At 36.5% G+C, this 18,131-nt stretch overlaps 3 protein-coding genes across 9 annotated transcripts in view; 1 reads left to right on the top strand and 2 right to left on the bottom strand.

The window, feature by feature from the left end:
- hhla2a.1 (HERV-H LTR-associating 2a, tandem duplicate 1) overlaps nt 1-9,822 on the bottom strand; it is a 67,660-nt gene extending 57,838 nt beyond the window's left edge. For all 6 annotated transcript variants that reach the window (XM_087269456.1, XM_087269459.1, XM_087269455.1 and 3 more), the window contains exon 1: nt 9,579-9,822. Coding sequence is in view for 2 of the 6 variants with exons in the window: in XM_087269455.1 (XP_087125581.1) it covers nt 9,579-9,589 (11 nt within the window). In the remaining 4 variants the exon portion in view is untranslated. The remainder of the gene's footprint in view (nt 1-9,578) is intronic.
- Nucleotides 1-11,953, top strand: part of gabrr3a (gamma-aminobutyric acid type A receptor subunit rho3a) — a 41,069-nt gene extending 29,116 nt beyond the window's left edge. The window contains 3 exon segments of the mRNA NM_001128760.1: nt 695-847; nt 9,624-9,817; nt 11,633-11,953. Coding sequence (NP_001122232.1) covers nt 695-847; nt 9,624-9,817; nt 11,633-11,935 — 650 coding nt within the window. The 3' untranslated portion in view covers nt 11,936-11,953.
- Nucleotides 11,954-15,519: 3,566 nt separating this feature from the next.
- LOC101883602 (uncharacterized) overlaps nt 15,520-18,131 on the bottom strand; it is a 34,699-nt gene continuing 32,087 nt past the window's right edge. For both annotated transcript variants that reach the window (XM_087271045.1, XM_087271046.1), the window contains exon 36: nt 15,520-16,449. In XM_087271045.1, coding sequence (XP_087127171.1) covers nt 16,334-16,449 — 116 coding nt within the window. In that variant the 3' untranslated portion in view covers nt 15,520-16,333. The remainder of the gene's footprint in view (nt 16,450-18,131) is intronic.

The following is an 18,131-nucleotide window of genomic DNA, read 5'->3' as shown; positions in this document are numbered from 1 at the left end:
GGTCTAATCTGATTCAATGATCTATGCCAAGCTAAGCTAACTTTCTCCCTTAAGACCCAGAGACTGGCTGAATATGCTCAAAACTCAATACATTTTAATTATACTTTAGAGTGGAAAACAATTATTTTAAATTGTAATGTTTTACAATAGTATATTAATATATAATAATCTATTATATTTGACTTTACATTTTTTTCTTTACAATAAAAATAAACTAATATTTTTACAAATATAATCAAATAAAAATAAATAAAAAGACTTTTATAAAAAGAATTTTATACTGCCCCAACAGATGCCAAATATTGGTGACAGTCAGTTTTGTCAACGTCGATTGCCATTGATCGTTTTTGACTTGGCCTTAAAAGTATGGTTGACCCAAAAATAAAAAGGACCTCATCATTTACTCACCCTTCACTCTTTCAAAATCTATTCAAGTTTCCTTCATCTGCTGAACCCAAAGGAAGATACTTTGGCAAATGAAGCAACCAGCATTCTTCAAAATATCTCTCATGTGTTCAACAGAAGAAAAAACTCAAAAGCTTAAAACTGCATGAGGGACAGTAAATGATAATAATATTTTTGGGTCTCTTCAAGTTGAAGTATTCATTTTTTTTATTAAATCGCAGCCTGCTAACGCTCTTCTTTTTTTGTCCTCAGTGTGTGCTGTTAATCCCCTGTGCTCTGTTTCTCTCAGGCTGGTATAACAGGCTGTACATAAACTTCATCCTCAGGAGACACATATTCTTCTTCATGCTGCAGACATACTTTCCCACAATGCTAATGGTCATGCTCTCTTGGGTTTCCTTCTGGATTGACAGGAGAGCCGTGCCGGCCCGCGTCTCTCTAGGTAAACTAATATCCTCACTTCAAAATTATGAACCATGCCAATTACATTCAACCATTTATTTAATTTCATTTGTCAGATCTGAATGTAATAATAGACACACATCCCACGAGTGTGTGCGTGAATGAGAGTGTATGGGTGTTTCCCAGCACTGGGGCTACACTGATAGCGTACTTTCAGTGCTAAGTTGCAGCTACAAGGGCATCAGCCACATAAAACATATGTCAGAGTATAATTGGTTGTTCATTTTGCTGTGGAGGCAGCAGATAAATCAGGGACTAAGCCGAAGTAAAGTGAGTGAGTGAAATCAGTTGTATCTTAGATCAGGGGTTCCCAAACTTTTCAGCCCGCGGCCCCCAAAATAACAATGCCAGTGACTCGCGACCCCCAATATCCTCTAAGGTGGTTATAAATAAAGAAACCTTGCATGCAATGGCGCACACACACACACACACACACACCAATACACCCAAATTCTTCGTTTAATTTTTTTAATGCATGTCAGTGCTGTAAATGGGCCAGAAAGTTTACCCTGGTGTTATAAAATCAATCTGCTGCAACTGACGCTATTGCTGTGTCTTCCAATAGAACTAGTAACTATAAGCTATTATAGTAACTATATAGTATATAATAACTATAAACGACAATTTTTTTCAGTAGGTTATGGATAAAATATGGTCATTCTTATGGTTTAAATAAAAAAAATAGATTTTTGGAAATCACCAGGCGACCCCCCTTCATTGTCCCACGACCGTTCGGGGGGTCCCGACCCCCACATTGAGAATCACTTCCTTAGATGATGATGATAAGTTTTTTTATTTAATGCAATGTCAGCAACAAAGGCTATTTTCATGGCAAGAACATTTCATTTGAAATGTATAATTAAAATCAACAAATAAATAAATAAATAAACTAGATAAGATCTTTAATATTGATAAAAATTCTAAAAGTTTTCTTGTGACACTCTCCTGAATATCTCCTTATAGGTTCAAGAAATCCTGGAGCACTTCTTTGAGATTTTAACAGATTTGTGCATCAGTTAAGACAATGTTAGCACCTGTCAGATATAATTGTGGGGAAAACTGGAGAATTTTGAGCTTTTGTCAGCTAATTTCATCTTCCAAGTTTAAAATAATTTTTGTGGCGGGATTAAAATCGTTGTCGTAGCGCAAATCTGCTAGTGGAGTGATGATGCGTCGGTTTCTCATTATTATTCATAGCAGAGTTTTCTTATCCTATGAGAAGAGCCTGCTTCTTAATTGTTCATGAGAGCATGTGCTTTCCAAAGGCAAGGCAGACCTGCCAAACTGTGAGATCTAATGACTGGGTGAGACCGCTCCTGTCACGGGTCGTATGGGTTTGTTTCCATGATCCACGGGGTTTGTTGCATGTTTTTCCCTGCGATTATGTCAGGGCCGATACAGCAAAGCTGTTGGTTTGCAGCAAGCATTTTTGACGGGAGAGCAGTACGAGAATTGGAGAATGGTGGACTTTGTCTTTTATCAGTTGAGTTTGTTCCCATCAGGTTACCATTGAGACACATCGTCTACAGTATATCCGTGCTGCTGTGTTCATCTATTTTTAAAATCCTCCAGTCCAGATTACCGGCAGGGCTAATGGTTGGAATAGACAGGGCAAGAAACCTGCTGCACTGCTATCCACTTTGTCAGCATTCAGACTCGGGAATTGAGGAGGAGAGAAGTCCTCCTTATTTCTAGTGTTTATATAAACATGATTATCTTTATAATGATATAACAAATTGTGGTTATGTGTATATGAATACGATTGACAAAAGTAGCTGGGTATCACATTACTTTGTTTATTTCTTTGCATTTATTTGGGACACCTTACGGTTTGTCTGATTTTGTGACACAACTGACAGCAGTTGTTCGCTCCCCTCTTTTTCCCTGCTAAATATCGATACCGATTCTATTGCCCAGCCCTAAGTGAGACATCTCTTAGCATTGTTTTCTGGGTTGTGCAGTTTCATTCACTGAATTTCTCCAAAGTATGTTGTGTACTGTAAACTTGCAAACTTTTTAGTCACATCCATAACGCACATTTATTTTCCTCATTTAAAATATAAAAAAAAGTTTACAGATTAATATTTTTCTGATCCCATATCTCTTTGGTTAGTAGTTTCAGAAAATAAAATCAGATGTTTCAATATAATGTCACCACAGACTTTCTATGTGAATTTATGTTTTAAATTGTTCAAAGGAGCATCTTGACATTTCTATTAAGTATCTTTTTATGAGACATTCCGAAATGCATATACAAATAGGTGCAAGTCTCCAACTAAAACAGACCAGTTCTTCTTGTTTGCTCATTATTAAAGCCTATTCTGCCCCAGGTGGGTTTGTAATAGTGAGCTGTGTGCGTTTACTCTGTGTCCTCTAGTAATGCCGCTCTTTAGGAACAAGTACAAACCGGTTTAGACAGAAAAGAATCAGTTCACCTCAACAAAAATACATCGGCACTCAGGCCAGCAGGCGTTCAACACCCAGCCAGAAAGCTACTCGAGTTCACATAAATCACAGCAGACGCCCGTAGAGAGTCACAATACTGCGGGTTATGAACACAATGATTGATAAAGGGCCCTGCTGTGTGTTTTATAAAAGAGCCCCTGAAATGCTCAGCTTTGTTTGATGTAATTTAAACTGAAACACTGTATATAGGGTGGGGCATATTGAGTAGCCCATAAACTTAGACAGTAAAGTTTCACTTGTATCAAAGCTCAAAAATGGAGCTTTTTCACATTTCCCAGAAGTGGAAGTCATCATGAGCGTTTCCATCCACCTATTTTTATGCACATTTTGGATATGCGCATAAAACAAATCTGTTGATGGAAATGCCAAGGTGAGCATTAATTTTAAAAATGTGCATAAACGATTTTTTTACTTTTTATTGGATAAAAAAAAAAAAACGCATAAACTTCGATGGAAACACTTGTATGCATTTAAAAATGTCATGTGATTTTGTTAGAAGAGATCATGTGACAATAAAAATGTGTGTGAATGAACAAACCAGCAGCTTGTCTTCTGAGGCGCAAGTTGTTTATTAAATAACGAAAAGATTCAGACAGCTTCTCCTACTGTAGTAAATTTAACAAAATGAACAATTTTGTTCTCTTTGACTCGTTGGATGGAAACGCTGCTTTATTCGCACGTCTTATAAGCGATATTACAGTTTTGAGCATACATTCATTTAGCATTTTTGGATGGAAATATAGCTATAGTTGGGTAAACTTAGAGCGAAGTGAATGAGAGAGCACAACAAATAATTTTTACGATCATATTTGCTGAAATAATGAAAGAAAAACTACACTATGGTGTTGTCAAGACTTTCAGAAAAAGGAAAAAAAATAGTGTGAGACTGATAACAGCAGCCAGAAGACAGAACAACATCAAATTTACTGTCCTGCCCCCATAGGCGCTGTATTTCAAACGCTTCCTACAAGAGGCAACTTAGTTTTTGTAACTTGATGCAAAATGATATAATATTTGAATACATAAAAATGTACATAAGTCATTCATTTTCATTTGGCTTAGCCCCTTATTTATCAGGGGTTGCCACAGCAGAACGAACTGCCGACTAGTCCAGCATATGTTTTACGCAGTGGATGCCTATCCAGCCATAACCCAGTACTGGGAAACACCCATACACACTCATTCAGACACTTGAATTATGGCTAATTTCAAGAGTTCACACTTAGCTGATGATTTATCATAAGCTTGTTTGGCATGCTGTCTCAGGAAGAGAGCGCTGAGCTCAAGGGATCCTCAAGCCCAGGGCTCCCTCCTGTTCGCAGAGCGAGAGGGGAGATTGAGCTTAGGTGAATCTCAAAAACTCCCCGGCCGAAGTGGCTAAGTTAAACTACTTTGAGAAGAAAAGATACTGGTGCTAAGAGCTAGACAAAGTGCCCGCTTGGCTTAGTCTGTTATGTGTGATGCTTGATTGATGCATGATTAACTAATGCAGGACCGGCAGTGGTCAATCATAAGCTTCTGATCCTCTCAAAATTAGTTTATAGATAAACTTCCCTTAGAGTATCCAATTCACCTATAGCGCATATCTTTAAACTGTGGGGGAAACCGGAGCATCTGGAGGAAACCCACGCCAACATAGGAAGAACATGCAAACTCCACACCGAAATGCCAACTGACCCAGCCGGACCTCCAACCAGCGACCTTCTTGCTGTGAGGAGACAGTGCTAACCACTGAGCCACTATGCCACCCTAAATCTACATGAGTTTTTCTTTTAAATCAAAATATTAAAAACGTTCAAGGATTTAAGATGTTGATGACTATTAAACATCAGTTAAACATCAAGAGTCTTGTGAAAGGGATCCATAAAGCTGCCTTAGATAACAACAGTAAGAAATGATGCTGAGTCCAACGATTTTTAAAGTAATGCTTAAGACCCACTTATTCAAATGCATAGTAGCAAAAAAGTTGGGGTGTTTGTTTTATTGTCATTCTTGTAATGCTTATTGCAGTGTTTCTCAACTGGTGGGTTTGGGTCGCGGGAACATTTTCAGTGGGTCGCGGAGTGTGTGGTCAAAAAAACAAGACTTTTATTTTGAAATGCATGCACCACCAATACTACCGTTTGACATGTGAAATTTCATTTAATTATAGCAACAAATATGTCGAAGCGCAAGTACGACCCGGAATAAAGTATGGATTTATATATATTGACAACAAAAAAGACTTAAAGCCTCAGTGTGTCATAAGTAGCGAGGTGCTCTCACAAGAGAGCACGAAACCTTCTACATTAAAATGACATTTAGAAACCAGACAACATGTTTTATTAACAGTTCAGTTTAGTTCATGGTAACTGAACCTTTCTTTACCCTAACCACTTTTTACAGTATTTGTCGATTTTACTTTGTAATATTTCTATAATTTGATACATTTTGTGAAATAACAGCTATAAAATATTGTTTATTTGTAAGTCTTGGTGATTTACTTATGATTCATCTGTCACTTGTTAACAAATAAATACAAATTAATTATAATTCCTAAAATTGTATTATAGTTCTTAAAAATTTGGGTCGCGGCTTGATGACCATGTAAAAATGTGGGTTCCATGGCTAAACCAGTTGGGAACCCCTGGCTAATTGAATGTTTGTTTTCAGGTTTTTGTTATGTAATTTGATTTACTGTTGTCAAGCACTTTGGTCAACTTTGGTTGTAGTAAGGTGATATAAAGTTGATTTAATAAATTTAAAAGAAAAGTTAAATAAATTTTATTTAACTATTTTATAAATTTTATTTATTTTAAACTATTAGATTTACCATATTTTAACCGTAACAGACAGAAAATAAAAATAGTAGTTAACAACAGTAAAAAAAACAAACAACATGAAAATGAAGAGCCATCAGCCTTTCAATTTTTTTTTTTTTTTGTAGGATCGGTGTTTTTACTTTACATTAAGAACACAGTAGGGTTGCTCGATTACGGGAAAAATCATAATCACCATTATTTTTGGTCATAATTGTAATCCCGATTATTCAAAATGATTATCAGTTGAAGTCAAAATTATTGGCCCTTTTGTGAAATTTTTTTATATAAATATTTTCTAAATTATGTGTAAAAGAGGAATTTTTCACAGTATTTCCTATAATATTTTTTTCTCCTGGAGAAAGGCTTGTTAGTTTTATTTCGGCTAGAATAAAAGCAGGTTTAAATATTTTGAAACCTATTTTAACAGCTCAATATTATTAGCCCCTTTAAGCAAAATTTTTATTTTTAATTGTCTGCTGAAGAAACTACTGTTATACAATGACTTGCCTAATTACACTAATCAAGCCTTTGAATGTCACTTTAAGCTGAATACTAGTATCTTGAAAAATATCTAGTAAAATATAACGTACTGTCATCATAGCAAAGATTAAAAAAAACTGTTATTAGAATTGAGTTATTAAATCTATTATGTTTAAACTGCACTTTAAGCATCGTCGTTGTAAGAAAAAAACTTTAGCTACAAAAGTCCTTCAGTCAAGAGCAGTGAGGGATTTTCTCCTTTTGTTGTTTGATTAATAATAAAAACAGGCAGCAGCAGGAATACTGCGCGCTGTCACTTTAAGAATAATGCGGCTCTGATATGGTTTCCCTTTCATCAAATCAAATCAAATCGCTTTTGTTGTCACATCATCAGCAGCACGTGTGCTATGATGAGTGAAAAGCTTAGGAACTGGCTCCAAAGACATTGACATCCATAGTAGGGAAAACAAATACTATGGAAGTCAATAGTTACAGGTTTCCAAAACATCTCAAAATAATTTTGTGTTTAACAGAAGAAAGACACTCAAACAGGCATGTTACAAGTAAAGGGAGAGTAAACTTTAAATTGTGGGAATCCTATTGCCTGTGTGTTGACATGTGCAAAGAATTTCACCCCCTGGGCTTCCGGTAAAGAGAGGAGTGTTTTTTTTGGGGGGATTTCTCGCCTCATTGTTATGACTAATAACCGCAGAGGAATTCAGATCAGCAGTGTTTTGATGACCGCTTATTATTTTCATATGCTAATATTTAGGTCAAATATTTTGGGGGTTTTAGATCTTATAACAACTTATCCCATTTCAGCAGAGTCTTGTATAGGGGGCGGGACATTTCAGATACTAGTGAGCATTTGATTGGTCAGAATATCCGATGAGAGGCTAAACTGCAGAGCGATGTCATAAAAAAGTGATACACATTGGCTTAAGTGACACACCGCAACTTTTGAATGCTTATGATTTATTAATGTTTTAAAGCACACAAGCTTACATATTTGGTGCATTCAAGTCAAGTCAGATCCTATTTACAAGTTGAATGCACAGAAACAAAACCACAATGTCGTTATAACGATTAGGAAACTAATAATTGTCTTAACCTCAAAGTTTCCAAGTTGGAAGGGTGTCTATAGTAGAGAATTATATATAAGGGCAACACTACGCAGAGGGACTTTCAAATTAATCTAAGGGCTTATGCACTTAGGGGTGCCCTGAGATCTGCTTTAGCATATACCTCATTCATTTTATTGGGCACAAAATTGCTACAGGCTTCCATGATTATACACTACATGACAAATGTCTTGTTGTCGATCCCAGTTTTAAGAGCAACAAATAATAACTTGACTTCTAGTTGATCATTTGGAAAAGTGGCAGAAGGTAGATTTTTCCAATGAATCATATTTTGAACTGCATCCCAATCATCACAAATACTGCAGAAGACCTACTGGAATCAACATGGACCCAAGATTCTGAAAGAAATCAGTCAAATTTGGTGAAGAAAAAAATCATGGTTTGAGGTTACATTCAGTATGGGGGTGTGTGCGAGATCTGCCTGAGGTATCAAGCCTGAGGTATCAAGACATTTGTGCTGCCCATTACATTACAAAGCACAGCAGAGAGCAAATTCTTCAGCAGGATAGCGCTCCTTCTCATACTTCAGCCTCCACATCAAAATTCCTGAAAGCAAAGAAGATCAAGGTGCCAAAGGATTGGGCAGCCTAGTCACCAGATATGAACATTATTGAGCATGTCTGGTGTAAGATGAAGGAGGGGAGACGTTGAAGATGAATCCAAAGAATCTTGATGAACTCTGGGAGTCCTGCAAGAACGCTTTCTTTGCCATTCCAGATGACTTTAATAAGCTCATGGTAGTCAAACACAATATTCATTATTTTTCCACTGCACCATGGCTTTATATTCTATGCTGTACATTATTTCTGTTAAGTGACAAGACTTTTGTGTCAGCAAAGTCAGACCTTACTGTCCTAATTTATTCATTAAAAATCAAGGCATGATCATATTTTATTTTGGTTAAATAAGCGTAATCTAGAGGATTTTGCCTTTTATGTAAGCCACTTCTGATACCAAATGATCAACTAGAAGTCAAGTTATTTTTTAGTGTTCCCAAAACTTTTGTCAGGGTGCATGTACTATTTATATAAGTTAACAAATTTTGGTGCATTTTCCTGCAATGTATCAAAGTACAATGACATCTTGTGCCAATGAAAGTGACTTGAACACAACTAAAGACATGTCAGAAAGACAAAGGACCAAAAGTATTAAAGGGATGGTCCACCCAAAAACCAAACATTAACTTGTTTGAGTTTCTTCTATTCTGAAAAATGCTGTAACCATTGTCTTCTATAGTACACTCAAAAATGACATTTGCTGTTTGTTTAAACTACTTATTAAACAAACTTATTTACTCTGAGCTGAAACACAATTCTTGAGTTTTTTGGGGGGACAACTTAATTGTTTTATGTTCAATCCACTTAATTACTTCATGTTGTCTCAACACAAACCGATTGTGTGTAATCCAGCATTTAACAGTGTATTTGTTTTTCCTACTAGTGTATGGAAGTTAATGGCTAACGGTTTCTAACGTTTGTTTACTTTTTTAATAAGGAACAGGCAAACTTAAACAGGTTTGAAACGTCTTGAGGGTGAGTAAGCAGTGAGTAAACTTTCATTTTGAGGTAAACCATCCCTTTTACGTATTAAAAACCAGCGATTTTAATTTCATGGGTACTTCAAGAAGTACTGTGGGGTAAAACGTTGCCTAAAACCGAGTTTGGGAATGAGTAACAGGAAGATGTGAACTGAATGTCATGTATTTCTCACACTTTCGTTTCCTTTCACAGCCAGTTTAACGTCTATAAACCGCACAGGGACTCTTGTGTGACATGTAATGAATATAAACACTCTTTCCTTGAACTTTTGAACCTCCTCTCACCGCGTCATCATGTCTTTCAGTCTGAAACCTCTTCATTTCTTCCAGGAATCACCACCGTGTTGACCATGTCCACCATCATCACGGGCGTGTCGGCCTCCATGCCGCAGGTGTCCTATGTGAAAGCGGTCGACATCTACCTGTGGGCCAGTTTCCTCTTCGTGTTCCTGTCGGTCATTGAATACGCTGCAGTGAATTACTTCACCACAGTGGAGGAGATGAAGAAACTCCAGAAAGGAAAGGTCAGGGTCACGCGCACGTCAGAGATCAGTTATATTTACTCACGCTGGCCTGGACTGACTGAATATCATTTTAGGTTAAACGTCGCCCTCATGTGGTCATCTTAAGTAAACACAAGTTCACTGGACAAGCAAAAACTTTGTTATTGCCATAAAGGTTCTTGCAAAATACAGCAACACCACCAACAATACCAGCAATTAATAATATTGATATATTTACATTTACATTTTCATTGATAAAAATGGTTTCTGCTCAAAATCCTGCTATAATAAAAGTATTTAAAACACAAATATTTTCATTTATTTTATCATTTTCAGTTAGTGGTTATTAAATAATATTATGCATGGTTTTATGTAATATCAGAATGCATTATGGTTTTATAACAAAACCAAAACAATGTAATATAATTTATCTTAAAATCGATATTTTTAAGGTAATTATTATTGAAAGTATTAAAATTCTAACTGCATCAATATCATACAGCATAAACACACACATTATTATACACATCATTACACATTATTATAAATTAATGTTTCTGCAGAATGGTATTGATGCATATATATATATATATGTGTGTGTGTGTGTGTGTGTGTGTGTGTGTGTGTGTGTGTGTGTGTGTGTGTGTGTGTGTATACATACATATATGTTCTTACTGTGTATAAGGCAAAAAACAAATCTTTATAACTGCCAATATACTACTAATAATAATAATAATTACAACAATAATTAATACAAAATATAAATACACTGAAACATTTTTGTTGTTTTGTTTCCTGTCCAAATATATAAATATTATTAAATAAATAAGCTGTTTGTAGATAAGTAAAAAATATTATTTTGTTTTGGGAATAAGTCAAAATTAACAGATTTTTTTTAAAACAAGCAAAATAATCAGTCAGTGGAGTAAGCAAAATATTTTTTTTATTTTTTCGGTTTGAAATAAGAGTATTTTACATACCCCACTGGCAAATAATTAAGCTACACTAAAAAAAATCAGTTAAAAGAAAAATCCATTATTTCACGTTTTTTTCCAGTAGCTGGGGTTCCCTAAATTAAAATTTACAGTAAATTTCTGTCATTTACCATTATTTATAGTCATATAAATTGTGATTTATTATTTCTCAAAACAAAACAATATGCCTATTTTAACTTCAATGTCTAGAAAATGTCTTACATGCATATTTATTTAAGAATTTTTAGATATTTGGTCAAGAAAGAAGATTATTATTTTAAGTTGCTTAAAGAAAACTCCATATAAATTTGAAAACATAGCCAATTAAAATCCACTCACTTGCAATTGGCATTAACATTTGTCTAATGTTTTTATGAATAATTAATGTTGTTCTCCACTACAGTGAAATTATTAGCCCTCTTGTGATTTTTTTTTTTTTTGTGATTGTTAAACAAATTTAACAGAGCAAGAACATTTTCACAGTATTTTCTATATTTTTTTCCATATTAGTCTTATCTGTATTATTATGGCTAGAAAAAAAGCAGCTTTTAATGAAAAATAAAATGAAATAGTAGGCTACTAGTAATAATAATTAGCCCCCTTAAGTAATATATTTTTAATTATATTATGTAACTTTGACTCGCCTATAGAATTTCGAAAATATCTAGTCAAATATTATTTACTGTCATCATGACAAATATAAGTTATTAGAGATGAGTTATTAAAACTATTATGTTTAGAATTGTTTTGAAAAAAAATCTGTCCATTAAACAGAAATTGGAGGAAAATATTCAGGAGGGCTAATAATTCTGACTTTAACTGTATATTAACTAGCTTCCTTTCTCCTTGTTCCCTAAAACAGCTTCCAGCTTCCTACGACGCGACTCAGGCGATGGCGTACGACGGCTGTTTTCACGACGACATCGACGCGTCGCCGTTCCCCGAACTGCCCACCACGCCGAGCACCACGCGCACCATCCCGGCAAGAGCCTCATCCACCGAGCCGCCGCCGACCGAGGGCACGAGACTCTGGAGGAAGCGCTCGGTCGGCAAAAACATCCGCTTTATCATGAGCAACAGCTACATGATCGACTCCTACTCCAGAATCCTCTTTCCACTGGCCTATCTGCTCTTCAACATCATCTACTGGTGCATTTACTCCTGAAGAGGCGCTGTTGAAGACAAAATGAGCACAAGTGACCTGATGAAGTGGACAATGTTGCTGGAAGGATCCAAATGGATGTGTGGTTGACACACCTATAAAGAGGCCTCTTAAATATTCTGGATGCATACGCTTCCAAAACACATGGAAAATGTTTAGTTAATTCAGTGATATACTGTACAGCTTTAGAAAAAAAAACAGAGCACTTGACAATTCTGTGGATTTACTGAGTTTATATTGATTAGGTAGTAAAATGGTTATATTTGTTTTATTCTGTGTAAGCTCTGATAACATTTCTTTAAAATTAGTAAATAAAAATGTAGTCAGTTAGAGAGTTTTTTCAGAAATGGAAATTGGTCAGAAAAACTCATAAAAAATCAGATTCGTGGAAAATATGCTAATTACATGCATGACATCCAAGTTCATTTTTGGATTTACATAAATAAAATTATTATTATTGTGATTCCCCGATTGCAAAAGAGAAATACTGGGAAATCTCTGTGAGCAAATGTGAGCAAAATCACCTTTAGACATTACGCTAGAGAGTCATTCAAATACTCTAAAGTGACGTTTGTGTAGTAACGGTTTCTGCTGTTTTGACGTCAGCTGCAGATGTGAATGAACGGCGAAAGAAAGTAGTTCCTCATACAAAAGGATTTTTGAGACTCTCCGTGTTTTATTTATTTAATTTTTTATATTGACCTTATTCTAAAATGCGGAAGTGCGCCTGTTTTCGCGATTGTCTTAGAACTTCCGATGCAGTCGCCTATGGGAGAAATGACTAGGAATAATAAACGGCAGAAAATGGCCAAACTACTTGCTCAACAAACAAATGTTTGCATGACTACACAGACCAAGAAGCATAATATAATAAGAAAATATTAAATAGCAACATCAAGCAGCGTAACGAGCAGTTGTTAACGTCAAAAAATGAATGGAAGTGAATGTGACCGGAAGTCGTGAGACAAAAAGATTCAAATGGCAGCGCCCACTCGACAGCTGAGAATAAGGTGAATATACATGAATATGCCCTTAAACTGTTGTATAAACGCAATATCACATGAGTAGCAGTGCCCAGGGCGTAGCAGACATTTTAAAAGTGGGGGGACAGCTAAATGAGATCCAAAATTTTATGATCATTTTATTATTATTAATCACATGTTTCTAAATGATCTGTCTCTAAAAGTGCCCCACCCCCCGGTTGCTACGCACTGGCAGTGCAATATGGCTGTACATCATCAATGGTGGGAGACTTAGGCAGGTCACACACCAGATGCGTCGCTCGACGCCACGACAAGGCGCGCACATGACAGTCGGAAGTATCGCTCACTAGACATGCACATTTGCATAATATTTAAAATGAAACTATTCAGATGGCGCAGCATAAATATTAACAGTGTCCTGAGTCGTGGCTGGGGTCTGCGGATAGCCACCAAATTGCGGCGCCGGTATGTGTACGCCGATAGAAACCTATGTTTAGATTTCTAAAATGCAAAGAGACGTGTCGTCGAGCGGCTCTTGTGGTGTGCAACTTGCTTAAGGCACTCTGCATGCGACCTCGTTCCAGCACATGCCTCCCACCAGTGCCGATATACAGCCACATTTTTTTAAGATTACAAGGCTAAACGACATGGAATGCTAACAATCCACAAAGATTTCCCAGTATTGGATCTTCAGCAAGCACTGGGGTGGTTTGTTGCAGTGTCATGCTGCTGTCAAGAGAATCACCACCTCCAAGTCGAAGGACATGAAGTAGAGCCGCTGCTCCTCCACATCGAGAGAGTCAGGTGGCTCGGGCATCAGTTTCGGATGCCTTCTAGACGCCTACCTAAGCAGGTGTCCCAAGCATGTTCCACCGGGAGGATAACCTAGGACACGATAGATGGACTATGTCTCTCGGCTGGCCTGGGAACACCTCAGGATCCCCTTGGAGAAGCTGGAGGAAGTGTCTAGGGAGAGGGAAGTCTGGGGTTCTCTTCTGAGACTGCTGCCCCGCGACCCGGCCCGGGAAAAGTGAATGCAAATGAATGAATGAACTCTTCTGATGTTAGAACAGTATGTTCTGGTACCGTGTTGTCTAAAGAGGACATTTTACTCATGTGCATATCTATAAATCATAAATCCAGAGAAGTTTTCGAGTGGTCTGTTCATTTTTCGTAGCGGTGTACTATAAACACCTTCTAACCTCTCTTGTAATGGTTCTCATGATATCCATTCACCATCACAGCTTGTAGATTAAACTAAAATTAGGTCTTTCCCAGAACAACCGGCTTTCTTAAGTTAAATATCTAAACATTAATAATCTTAGGGCAGCACAGTGGCGCAGTGGGTAGCACAATCCCCTCACAGCAAGAAAGTCGCCGGTTCAAGCACCAGCTGGAATTTCTGTGTGGAGTTTGCATGTTCTCCCCTTGTTCGTGCGGATTTCCTCCGGGTTCCCTCACAATCCAAAAACATGTGGTACAGGTGAATTGAATAAGCTAAATTGGCCGTAGTATATGTGAGTGTGTGCAAGAGTGTGGGTGTTTCCCAGAGATGGGTTGCAGCTGGAATATGCGTAAAACATATGCTGGATAAGTTGGCGATTCATTCCGCTGTGGCAACCCCAGATTAATGAAGGGACTAAGCCGTAACGAAAATGATGAATGGATTAATTAATTAATAATCTGGCAGCAGCCAATCAGAACAGAGCTTGTGCTTTTATACAAAAGTGAGAAACACCCATTGTTGGTGGATATTATTGTGCCAGTAATAGAAATGACCTGCTTTATGATTCCTGAATATTTATAATGATATTTGCAATGAATCCATTTTATTATTTTAGAGTCAGAGTGTGTGTGTGTGTGTGTGTGTGTGTGTGTGTTTGTGTGTGTGTGTGTGTGTGTGTGTGTGTGTGTGTGTGTGTGTGTGTGTGTGTGTGTGTGTGTGTGTGTGTGTGTGCGTGAATCTGAATGCATAAGTGTGTTTGGATAAAAAAATAACATCATCCAGGCACACTTCAACATCTATGTGTTTTGTTATACTCATAATTGTCCATTTTATTCTTTTGAAAAGCTATGGAAATACAAAAATAAAATGCTTATTACAACATACATGACCTGAATGTTCCAGACTTTCATCGAATAAATAAAAAATAACCAATGAAAACAATGAACCATAGCAATATATATAGTATAATATAATATCGACTATAATGCCAATTCTAACTGCTCACAGAAATATGACTGACCCTAAACCAGCAGTTTACCCTTTTTTGTTGTTGGTTTAAAAGGTTTAGCATGGACCCTTTTCACAATTCTGGGTTTCTCAGTAGCAGAAGTCATCATAGTAGAGTAAACTTAGAGCATAAATATTATATATATATATATATATATATATATATATATATATATATATATATATATATATATAACAACAAATATATTTTTTTACAATCATATTTGCTGGAATAATAAAAGAAAAACTCCACGATGGTGCAACTTTCAGAAGGAGGAAAACAATAGTGTGAGACTGATGACGGAACAACATCAAATTTAATGTCCCTTCCCCATAGATGCTGTATTGAAAACACCTCGCATAAGAGGTAATTTGTTTTTTTGTAATTTGATGCAAAGATGATATAATACATGATTAAACACATATAAATGTACATACGCTTTGTACAAATGCGTTTTGTGAAAAGGGTCCATTGCTGTGGCAGCTTCATTATTTATCTACATTGATTAAAGTGCATCATTTGAAGAAATACAGTTGAAGTCGGAAATATTAGCCCCACTGAATTATCAGCCCCCTGTTTATTTTGTTCATCAATTTCTGTTTAACAGAGAGCAGATTTTTTCAACACATTTCTAATCATAATAGTTTTAATAACTCATTTCTAATAAATTATTTATTTTATATTTGCCATGATGACAGTAAATAATATTTGACTAAATATTTTTCAAGACACTTCTATACAGCTTAAAGTGACATTTAAAGGCTTAACTAGATTAATTAGGTTACCTAGGCAGGTTAGGGTAATTAAGTTATTGTATAACAATGGTTTGTTCTGTAGACTATAGGGAAAATAGCTTAAAGGGGTTAATAATTTTGTCCTTAAAATTGTGCTTAAAAAATTAAAAACTGCTTTAATTCTAGCCAAAATAAACCAAATAAGACTTTCCCCAGAAGAAAAAATATTATCAGACATACTGTGAAAATTTCCTTGCTCTGTTAAACATCATTTGAGAAATATTTAAAAAAGAAAAGAAAATTCAAAGTGGGCTAATAATTCTTCAACTGTATATCTGTTGTATATACAGTACAACAAGCAATACTTTATGTAACTTAAAATGTAAGTGAAATACAGTGATGCAGTAGACCATAACACACACACACACACACATACACTCATACTGGCTTTCATCGGTATGACCTTCGACCTCTGTGATTTTGACTGTTGAGCTCATTTAAAACCACATCTGAGTTTGAGCTGGGCCCTTCTGCTTCAGTTATCATCCTGTCATCCATCGGGTTTCCTGCCATCACAGAGAGTAGACATGTAAAGTTTAGCTTTTTGCATAGACTGATCGGTTAGTTTCAAAAGAGCTCAATGTTTCGAGAGGGATCTGGATGCAAACCTGTGCAGTGCAAACTGAGCTGCATCCAATGCTTTTTAATGCGCTCACCTAACCCCAACCCTTAACCCTACCCGTCACAGTGATGTCACTCGCTCCTTTGAGTGCATTGTGTCTGAGATTGCGTCGCTGAGTTTGCAATCTCAGCTTGCATCATAAAGGATCCATCCAGATACTATTGAATGTTTCACCTGTTGCACGCGACAAATAAAACAAACTCTGGTTTGCAGAGTAAGCTTTGAGTTGACAAAACTGAACAAATGTACCCTGGTTAAGATCAGGATGTGGTTTCAAAATGCTTGATATAAACGTTACAGGGACACCGCTTTTTTTAGGAATGGTATTATTTTGCAACTGCCTTAGTTTTAAACAGCTGAGTTTGATAATTTATGAATCTATTCAGCTCCTCTACAGGCCTGGCGTGAGCACTTTTATCTTAGCTTAGCATAAATCATTGAATCGGATTAGACCATTAGCATCTCGCTCTCTAAAAAGTAAAAAAAGAAACAAAAAAGAGTTTTGAAAAATTTCCTATTAAAAACTTGAACTTTCTGTAGGTTCATTCATTCATTTTCCTTCGTCTTAGTCCCTTTATTCATCAGGGGTCGCCACAGTGGAATGAACCGCCAACTTATCCAACATATGTTTTACACAGCAGATGCCCTTCCAGCTGCAACCTAGTACTCGGAGACATCCATACACACTCATAGACACACATACACTATGGCCAATTTAGCCTACCCAATTCACCTACTGTATATAGCGCATGTCTTTAGACTGTGGTGGAAACCGGAGCACCCAGAGGAAATCCACACCAATATGGGGAGAACATGCAAACTTCACACAGAAATGCCAAATGGCCCAGCCGGGACTCGAAACAGCGGCCTTCTTGCTGTGAGACGACAGCACTACCTACTGCACCACTGCGTCGCTCTTCTGTAGTCCATCAAATTGAAAAGTTCCTATTTTCCAGGCTGACAATGCACAGGAAGTGGTTAAAAGTAGACCAATTACCTGGGAAAGTGTGGACTTGGCAACCACACTTCTAATCTTGTATTTGTTCATAACCATGTACAAACAATAATATTACGCAGCACTGTTACTGTAGTAGTTACCTAGCTGGGGACTATTTTCAGGTGGTGCATAATATCTTCGCACCTACTGCAGCCATGGTACGACAGCAAAGTTCCTTGATTATTACGCCAAGGTGAGAGTATAGTTCCTAGCTATGTCAGCCTGGAAAATAGGAACTTTTTAATACATGAAGAAACTAAAAAATATATAAGATTTTATAAGAAAACTAGTGAGATGCTATGGTCTAATCATATTTAATGACTTATGATAAGCTAATGAAATAAATCTCTCTCTATTATTTGGAATTTGTACTGCAATGCCTAGTTCAACCATACTGCACCTTTAAGTTGTTATTTTACCAATGAAACAGAAACAGTTGCACACTCTCCTAGAGCCTCAGAAAAGTATGAGTACTCGATTTCATCATCCTTGTTCAGTTTTTGTCATTGGTAGATTATAAATTATGTAGAGTATAATATTTCAGTGCTAACATTTCAGCTGTAGTAACG

This window comes from Danio rerio, chromosome 10 (assembly GCF_052040795.2).
Source record: "Danio rerio strain M-AB ecotype USA chromosome 10, GRCz13ab, whole genome shotgun sequence".
Lineage (NCBI taxonomy): Eukaryota > Metazoa > Chordata > Actinopteri > Cypriniformes > Danionidae > Danio > Danio rerio.
The sequence above is the reverse complement of the archived record's forward strand: the minus strand, read 5'-3'. Positions and strand labels throughout refer to the sequence as shown.